The sequence below is a fragment of the Austrofundulus limnaeus genome, unplaced genomic scaffold, assembly GCF_001266775.1.
Source record: "Austrofundulus limnaeus strain Quisiro unplaced genomic scaffold, Austrofundulus_limnaeus-1.0 Scaffold547, whole genome shotgun sequence".
In the NCBI taxonomy this organism is placed as follows: domain Eukaryota; kingdom Metazoa; phylum Chordata; class Actinopteri; order Cyprinodontiformes; family Rivulidae; genus Austrofundulus; species Austrofundulus limnaeus.
In genome coordinates this window covers 310,507-320,697 of record NW_013952949.1, presented here as the reverse complement: position 1 = coordinate 320,697, position 10,191 = coordinate 310,507, and the positions used below count along the sequence as shown (strand labels likewise).

Here is a 10,191-nt window from a genome sequence, read left to right as displayed (position 1 = left end):
CACACACACACACACACACACACACACACACACACACACACACACACACACACACACACACACATCAACAAGTGTTTGAGATGCCTCAGAACCCATTCACATTCAAATCCAGGGACTCGGACTGGAGTTCTGAAGCTCCTATTGGTCCCTGTTTGACCCAGAGGGATGTGTGATACCAGAGGAGTCCAGAGTGTGCTGGTCCATCTAACAAGGTGCTGCCAGCTGCTACTCTTCTGTCTATGATTTGTAAAACTGAACTTTATTTAAAGTAATGAAAGACAAGACTCGTGACTTAAAGCAGAGATAAAAAAAACGGTCCGCTGGTCTCATTTGGGGTCGGGTGTGTTCGAAGTAACTGGTTAATTAAAATCAGCCGGTAGTCCCGGTTAGATCTGCCGGGAAGCCACAAGTCACCAGGTACACCTGTCCAACATGTACAGCCTGATGGACCACGAGCTGAAGCCTGCGGGACAGAACCACCAAAACTCTACGGGGATGTCACCGATCACCGGGGCCAACTCTCACCAGAAAKCAGCCTGCCCGCCGGGAACCGACCCCATGGACAAAGTCAAAAGGCCCATGAACGCGTTCATGGTCTGGTCRAGGGGTCAGAGACGGAAGATGGCTCAGGAGAACCCCAAAATGCACAACTCTGAGATCAGTAAGCGACTGGGGGCTGAGTGGAAACTGCTGACGGACTCGGAGAAGAGACCCTTCATTGATGAGGCCAAGAGGCTCCGGGCGGTCCACATGAAGGAGTACCCGGACTACAAGTACAAACCTCGGCGGAAGACCAAACCCCTGATGAAGAAGGACCCCCAGGTGGGCAAGTATCCGCTGTCAGCGGCCGGGAACCTGGCGGCCGGCAGCCCCAGGATGGAGGCTTACAGCTGGGCCTCCCCTGGACCTTACACCGGCATGCAGACCGAGGGACTCAGCTACAGCCAGCAGCTGCACCGGTACGAGCTGCCCACCCTGCAGTACCCGTCCGCCATGACGGGAGCACAGACCTACATGACCGGAGCCAACTCCTACAGGTGAGCCTCACCTGGGCCGAGCCAGATAGTCTGAACTGTAGAACTTTTAAACTGTCTGATCAAACAAGTTTAAATCTCAGACTTCCTTTCTGTCAGAGAGGGAAATCCAGCACAGGGGTCTGCAACCTTTACAATCAGAAGATACCTTTCTGCTCCTCATCTCACTAARAAAATGTCTCCAGAGCCGCAAAACAACTGATTATCAAGTGGTGGTCCGTGAGCCTTTTTAAGACCTTTTCAGGAACTTTTACGGTTAGTGCAGGTTACATTAACTAAAAAAAAATTCTTTCTTTTTTATTTTATTTAACCTTTTATTTAACCAGGTAGATCTCAATGAGATTAAAAATCTCCTTTTCAAGAGAGACCTGACCATTATTATATTACACTATATTATTATACTTGTTATACTCATCAGGACAAATAAAAAGACCATATTCATGTAAACAAGAAAAATACTGTATATAGTTTATACCAATTTCAATGAAACTAGTAGTACAGCTAAATTATTCTGGCATTTTTTTCCAATTCCTATATTTATGTAGTCTTCAAATTAAAAGTAATTCTGATGGATTTGGGAGAAAGATCATAGGAAGAAATTGAAATATTTAAGTAAACAGGTTAGCATGAGACAACAGGTTTTAGGCTACTTTATGTAATGTTAGTATTGATCACATATTTGCATACAAATTGATCTCTGTTGTGGTTATACCCCACCCCCCCACCCCCCATTTATTTGATTCTGTTATGTTTGGTCACATTTTCAAAGAGCTACTGCGGACGGACCAAAGAGCCACATGTGGCCCRAGAGCCGCAGGTTGCAGACCTCTGATCTAGCAGCACATTAGCCTACTCAGGAGATGAGTGAATGCARGTCGCCAGCCGCCGAGTTATAAACTACCATAATTTATATATTGAGAAATGATGCATTGTTATTGTTTTGGTCAAACTTGCAAATATCGTTGAGATGTCATGCGTGTGTTATGGATAATTCTACCATACTAGACTTGAATTCAACATTTGTTCAATGGATTAAGGTACAGGTATTGTGTTGGCTACAGTTAGTGGCAAATATCTTATAGCCTATATTGGGTTAAACCCAAAAGTTAATCAATTTTAAATGTGCATCCAATTAACATTAACTGAAATCTTCCCCATGGGATATGGGATATGCCTTATTTACTGGCAAAATTACTCTGGAAAAATAACTGCAAATTTTGAAGTAACGGGCTTAGACTGTGGGTTGGGAWTAAGAGCTTGCACCGTACCAAATGTTATGTCAAAAATTTTTAATAACCACACACTCACACTCACCATCACACCCTCTGCTAGTGCCTCTAACAAATACAATAACCACTAAACTATTATCTAAGCTTTCAAAAATCACCTAAACTTTAGTTACAAAGAGTCCAATTCCATTTATTGGAATATTAATATGATTTCTTTATCACCTCCAGACTCTGCTTGGTGTTCAAACATGATGGTGATGGAGAAACATCATATTTACACATATCTGCACTCTTTATCTACAGGTTTTCGTCTTTTTACCTTTTGCCTTTTTAGACCTAAACTTGTAAAAATGTTGTTCCTTCATAAAAAAATGAAAAATCTAAAATTAGACTGGTGACCTGTGTAGGTGTTTACACGCACCACAACCCTGAGCAGGATTAAGTGGGTACTATGAATGAATGATAGTTGGATGGGGCGTGGTTTGATGAATGCATGAAAGTTTGATGGATGGATAAAAGTTGGTGGATTAGACCGTTAATGTTTTGGTTTGTTTGATCCAAGTGTCGATGAATGGATAAAAATTGGATGATTGGTTTGATAGATGAATTAATTAATGAATGTGGGTGGTTGAAAGACATTTGGCTACATGAATGAAGGGTGAGTGGATGTGAGTCTAACACAACAAGGTTTGATTTGTGGACTACCGTACTTGTTATTCATGTGGCCCCACTCTGGGGCCTTGGTTCTGGGCTCTGGGACCTGGTCTCTGGGTCCTGCCTGGAATGTTGATCAGGGCAGCTCTGTGTGTGGCCTCCTTACAATCTCCCCATTCCTCCAAAACTATTGTCCCTGTTGGCCTACAGTACCATATGTGGTTTTTTATTATAACATTTTTACATTTTTTTTTAATTTTCCATTTCTTTTTGGATTTTGAAGTTTTATAACAAATTGGGATGGATAATAATTTTGGTCTTTTGTCCCTGTTTGTGTGCAACAGACTTCTAAAACTGGCCTCATGGACCACAGTTTACAATAACTTTTTTTCCCATCAGAAACTGACCACAAAACTTCCAGGCGTTGTGGCTGAGAGAGATGGAATGCTGAAATAACAAAATGAAAATAATATAACAATCTTGAAATGCACCTTAGTGCTGTTGTTCTGGGGGGGGCATCTATTTTATTACTTCAACTAATTTACACCTAACACAGAACTGAGATGTAAACTATTATTGAAATGACTGTGAAGATGGTGATACAATGTTTTTCTGTTTGTAGCAGTCACTTAGTTCTACAAACATTATTTCGAATAAGGCTGTAATCATCTGAAAACGAGTTGGTTCCAACAAAAACACTTATGAAGAGGATGACAAATCTCACAAAGTAGAGGGGACTTGGAATAATGGCATGTCAGTCTCTGACACTATTTTAAAGGCAAAGCTGAGGTTAAGCTTTGCCTTTAAAATCCTAGTTTTTTTTCCACAAAAAACCTAGGATTTTTTTATGGAAAAAAAATCCTAGTTTTTTTTCACAAATCTGATAAATAAATTTAAATTTACTCATATTTTAATGCAAAGAAATAAAGAATACATTTAATAAGTGTATGAAACAATGACTTCTGGTCAAACACTGCAAAAAATTAGCCATCTAAAAATACCAGTAGTAGATTATACTTAATTGTTTCTAATTAATAACAATCTGCAGTTTGACAGTTGCACTTGGTCAGATTTCTTGAAATAAAAACTTTTCAGGCTAACAAGATTAATAATCCAACATTCTTATATTACTTAGTATATCTGTCTCAAAACAAGATCAAAAATATATTTTAGCTGATATAAAATGTAAGAGTTAATTAGATGAACATTTTTCTGCAGTGAAGTGACTCTACTGCTCAAACATTAACAGATTAAATAAGCTTCACTTTAAACCTGGTTGGGACCAGGTTAGTTTCAGAGCACTTGTTACCATGGACACACAAGTGCTTCTCCTCCCATGCAACTGATTCAAGGCTCAATTAATTCAGGTTTACACCAAAATCCCAGCTTAACCCCTTATCCTAGGTTTGTGCAATAGGCACCTGAACAAGTCTCCAGTTCATCAAGAGACATGGAAATGATACAACCATTCAGTCATCCACACCTAGGGACATTTTAGGGTAACCAGTTAACCTAACATACGTGTTTTTAGTCTGTGGGAGSTTGATGGGGGTACATAGAGAAGAGCCCACAGGGAGAACATGTAAACTCCTTACAAAAAGGCTTCCAGAAAAGAGGTGAACCTGAAACCTTCTTGGAGTCGGGTCACAGAGGCACCTGGTCAAGGAGAGAAGTCCAGATATCCCTCTTCTCCAGGTCCTCCTGGGTCACCTCGAAGTGTTCCCACACCAGAGAAGAAACAGTCTCTCCAGTATGTTCTGGGTCTTCCCTGGTGACGCTTCCTTATTTTATTTTATTTTTTTTCAGATTTAGTCAGTCATGCACTTAGTTCTTTTTGGTGTTTTAAGAGGACGTTTTGAAACACTGTATTCAAATTAAACATGAAATGTAAAAGTCAATGCTCTGGCTCTTTGAGGGCCACCATTAGGTGGCCCTGAAAAATTAGTTTGACACTCCTGCAATAAAACAACCATCTCAAAACATTTCAGCAAATGCTAATTTATAAACACTTACCCTACTGTCAGTTTCACATTACACTGATATTTTGGCAGAAATATAATATTGTAAGAAATTTCCACAGGCTGCACTGAACTATAAATCCACTCTGCTGCTCCTGCTGCAAGTAAATCTAAAAATACTTCTGTCAAAAACTGTAATATTAAACTGATTCTGCTGTAAAAGGTTTTTAAAAAGTGCTACCAGTTTTGTTWATGACTGGACATAACAGTTAAACACGAGTGATAATTATTAGGGCTTGTCATATCAATGCRTTCCTCTGCCTCCATTCATTTGAATGGCAGCTCCTCCTACTATCTACCTCAAAAGGATCTCTGTACTGATATCTTTTTATAGTCTTACATTAATGTGGCCCTAATGGCAACATGCACCTCCACAATTGTTATATTAAAACAGCTCAGCGGTGGGAGGTGTGCTATTTTTTGTGGCGTTTCAAGTTACCATGGCAACATAATTTTAAAAACACATTATTCAGTCCGTGACAAATTTCCAACCTTGGCCGACCTAGTAAAAAAAAAAAACTTCAGTCTTCGTTTCTCTGTTTAGTTTGCTGTCGGTGCATTGAATCCTTGGATATCCTCTGTTGGTGAGGATTCGCTGATGCCTTCCTGGACTTTTGTTGTGGGCCGCATGAGGAGGAGCCTTTGAATTGGGACAGCACTCAGCGCGGGGCAGTGACATGTGGTCGACAAATGCACACTCATGAGGATTCAGCCCATGAATTGAGAGACAGCCACTGAGCTCGGCTTCCAACTGACTTTAGCTGCCACGCTCTGAGTCATGGGACCTACAGCTGTCTGGATTTTAAAATATTTCTTGGGGAACAACTTCTTCCTACGGCCAAAATTTTCATGATACATTGATGAATTATATCAATGTTGGCATTTTTGTCATTTAGCCAATATTTCCAGTTTTGCTGTAGGACAAATGATTTTCTCTCAAAGTGTGTCAGATGTCAGGCAAGTACTACTTCCCCTTCCTATCTTTCTCTACGTCAAATTTCTGTCACGATGCAGTTCAGAAGCAAATTACCATTTTTAACTCTTCACATAAAACACAGTACAAATTGGAAAATTTCCATGAATAGCCTCTTGAGTCACAGAGCAAAAATGGACTTTGTGTAATTCAACATTGCACCCAGATTTCTCAGCTGTTTTTAAGACATACAAAGCTGTAATTGGGCTGGTTGGTAGCTGAGAGGACTTAAACCTCTGATTAGCATTTAAACATTATTTCTAATTAAAAAAGAGAATAATTCAGCCATTTCAAGTCTTACAGAGCTGAAAACTTGTATACTAGTAGCCAAGAACAAGTTTTGACAAATTCTGAARGCTAAATAAAAGAAAGAAGACAGATAAATCCAAGATGGCCGCCATAGCTAAAATGCCAAATTGACCYTAACTCAGCCATTTTTGGCACATTTGGTTCAAATTTGGGATGGTAGTAATCAGTTATCTCCAAACAGCAATTTTCAATCTTTAAATTGGATGGCACATGGCAAGCACTCATACTTTCTCCAGGAACCATTCTAGTTTGTTTGTGATGCTGGAGTCATTACTAGTATCTGACTGATAGTGACTCACTTGAGACACAGCTCCATACACTATTTGAAATTACACTGAATTGGTATTTAGAACATGTTTACATACATATGTGTAGCTGAATAAATTGTGATGTTGTTGCTACAGTTTTGTAAGAAAATTCGTATTCAATAAACTGAAGTCGATATTAGAAACACAATTGTTAAATAAAATGATTTGTAGAAGGAATTAAACCATACAACACCAGAATTCTGGATCTGAGTGAGGTTTATTGTCACTCAAGCTAACAGGAAACCAACACTACTGGAAAAACAGGAAGTTCATGTATTTATACACCTTCTTCAATGCCTGTGTTCGCCCCCTACTGACCTACGGCTGAATCACAGGCATTCAGACAAAATCCTCAGCTAATGTCATCCCAACGTTTAAATATGTGTTGTCACATATTTCGGACATGTAACTGAACCTATTTCAGTCAAAACATAACAGATTAAAAACATTGTCAACATTACAAAAAGGAAAACCTAAGAATATGGTGTTGTGCTTTTAACATCAGTACTAACCTCTAATAACTATAAATTTCTTCAGTTTCTAAATTATCTGTAAATTTGGTTGCAATTATTTTTTGTTTTGAAGGTGGTCAGTTTAGTTTTTTAGGTCAACAGACCCACCCAAAGTTGTTTCACATTTTTCTGATGGAAAACACAAATGGTCTCTTACTGGCTGCCAGAGAGCAATTGTAGACTCAGAATTAACAAATTGGTGAATGTTTAATTGCCATCTCACTGTTTGCAAAAAAAACTGATTGTTTTAAAAAGTCATGTCCTATTTTCATGTGCATTACTTTTTTTTGCGAAACTGTTTTTTGCTGTGCACATTGTTATTGCCCCATTCGCCCACATTGACCTGCTTATTTTATTGGTGGGATTTAATGTTGATTATTATTTATTTAATAATTGATTCACAGAAAAGTCTTTTGCAGTTTGACCTATAGAAGTATTAAAAAAAGTCAAAAGAAATCTTAAAGCCACTGCCAGTGGCTCATGATCTCCGTGGTAATCCCATTGGTTTGTCACTTCTTTAATGCCAAGTTATTACATTCAAGTTTTTTTTCTTTTAATTTGGACCACACACAACAAAAAACAGCCCCTTGTTTGCTTTGCTTCATACCGAGGGTCTGGACTCTCAGCTATTGAGAAGTGATTGCTTGCTGGAGGCGTGGACTCTGTTGGAGTTTAAAATCATTGGATTTGATTTCACTCAATCGTTAATTTTGTCCGTGATGTATGTGGTGTGCCAGCTCGACTGTGAATGCTCWATGCCAATGCTCCCTATTATTATTTTTGAGACGGCACCGTTATTTATTGTTACATGTTTTCACAGAATGCTTTAAATATTATTCAGCCTCATACACAAAAATCTTAGCTAGTTTTAAATGCAGGCAAAACCAATCTTGTGGCATTTTCTAATAAGGGACCTACCTCATCAATTTTAAAACTAGAGAACACTTTAAGGAGAAATTAAAATATTTATAATTTGAAACAAGATCTACAGCAGGGCTATTCAACTAAATTGCTCTGGGGGCCACAGTTACTGCCGGTCAACAGCTGAGGGGCCGAACACCCAGAAATTAAAGTTATTATGTAAATAAACTAAGTATTACAAAGATCTGTTACCTTTGAATTAGTTTATTTTGCTGCATTTAATCATGAATACAACAAACAGAACCCTATAAAAGTAGTGATAATTAAACATTATCAAAAACAAAAATAACACATTTTGCCTCCCATTTGACACACACAATATTTTGACATCTCTGACTTGCCAAATTTTTAAACCAATTTTATTTTCACTTTCATCACTTTAGCTTCAACTGCTTGTAGTTTTAACTGTCTTGAATGTTTATAGAAATGGTTTTTACCAGCTTGTAGCCAAGATTCAGACGTTTCTGTAGACATCAGACATGTCTGTTTAACGAAAACAACTTAGAGTAATTAAAGTAGAAAACCAGGGGTTTGGGCTTAAGAGATGAATGAACCAATTGGCGGACCGAACTTTGGTCACTCACAGGCTGGATGTGYCCCGCGGGCCATCWGTTGAATAGCCCTGATCTTGAATTGCTAATTTGGTCAAGTAGGGTCTCTGCAGTACATAGAGGGAGTTTCTTGTTCTGTGAACTGAGTTTGTCCTAATATTGATGGATATCTTGGTGTGGACAGTTTGTGCTATCCATGATTGGCAGAGCTAATCTGTTGGCATAGTTTATGATGTCACTGCTTGTGACATCACAAAATGTAAAAATACATTTACTTACAGTAAATATGCCCCTGGGTGCATTTTTTTGGTCCTAGCACTGTTTTTATAAAGAAGTACATACCTAAAGTTGAGTAAAAAAAAACTTTAAAAAGTGAATTTTGCATAATAGGTCCCCTTTAAAAATGGCAATCTTTTTCCTGGCAGGTTAGGGCTGTTTTGACCAAGCCAAATTGTTACACATACCTCCCTGATATGTGGTGTATAAGATTCCGTWTGGCTAGCATGTTCCTGTCCAAAGTTATGACTAATATTAATAATCACATTCGCATATCAATCTTTTCCAGGAAGGTTAAYGTTGTTTTTGACTGAGCCAAATTGAAACATATCTCTCCATAAGGGTGGCTTCCAAATTTCGTTTGGCTAGCTTGTTCCTGTCTCGAGTAATGCCTAAAATTAATATTCAGATTTAAAAATAAAGGTGCTTCCTAGCATCTTTAAACAACTGTGCCTACAAAAATTAAACATATCAATCATGTCTTGGACAAACTCCTATCACTAAACACAAAACTCCTACTTAAGGACTGCAGAGACCACTTTTTCAGTTTCGTAGCCAAATTCAAACCGAAGTTGAAGAAATAAATCTTGTTTCTCATTCAGTTAGTGAGAACACAGAACTAGGACTCAGTGTTCTTTCAACTGGTTTAAAAAAGGGTAATAAGTGAGTTCCATTACTCAACGTATACTCACCGGCCACTTTATTAAGTACACTTTGCTAGTACCGGGTTGGATCACCTTTTGCCTTCAGAACTGCCTCAATCCTTAACGGCATAGATTCAACTACTGGAAATCAAAAAGAAAAAATAAGTAGGTCCTCTGGATGGGTTCTTCTGTAATGAAACGTTTCGTCTCTCCTCCAAGAGACTTCTTCAGTCTGATGAGTTTCAGGTGAACTCAACCTTATAAGCACTGCCTCCACCTGGACAAACAGGTTAGTCACATGCAAAATAGGGCCATCGCTTAACAATAGGCTTGATTAGCTCTGTGTTCATAGAAAGTCATGTGCCCCATCACCTGGCTTATTGGTTTGGATGCTTCAGCTGTGGTTCTTAGGTGTCGTGTTATGTGTATTTAGTGAGTGCAGGCGGGGCTCAACGTCTCCTTGTTTTTGTCCCTCTCTCCCTCTTTGTGTTGGTTATCGTTGGGGCCCTGATTCACACCTTTTGCTCACAGGGGGCTGAGTCATACTTGCAATAACAGCGTTGTAGGAGGAAACTCAATTACCTGTATTTGTAAAGAGGCAAATGTCAATTATTAACAATACTGTACACTAAAACATTTATAGCCTCTACAAGTGTAAAATAAAATAAAAAATCAGTAAAACATTTTTATCATTTAGCAAGTTTCAAATCCGAGTTAAAAATGTCCCCTAGAATTTTATTATTTAGCTCATTGTTCTCATAT

The 10,191-nt window shown here is 38.6% G+C and overlaps 1 protein-coding gene across 1 annotated transcript in view; it reads left to right on the top strand.

Moving 5' to 3' along the window:
* Window positions 1-155: 155 nt before the first annotated feature.
* The window catches only part of sox19b (SRY-box transcription factor 19b), a 14,483-nt gene continuing 4,447 nt past the window's right edge, over window positions 156-10,191 (top strand). Inside the window, exon 1 of the mRNA XM_014026354.1 lies at window positions 156-1,037. Coding sequence (XP_013881808.1) covers window positions 433-1,037 — 605 coding nt within the window. The 5' untranslated portion in view covers window positions 156-432. The remainder of the gene's footprint in view (window positions 1,038-10,191) is intronic.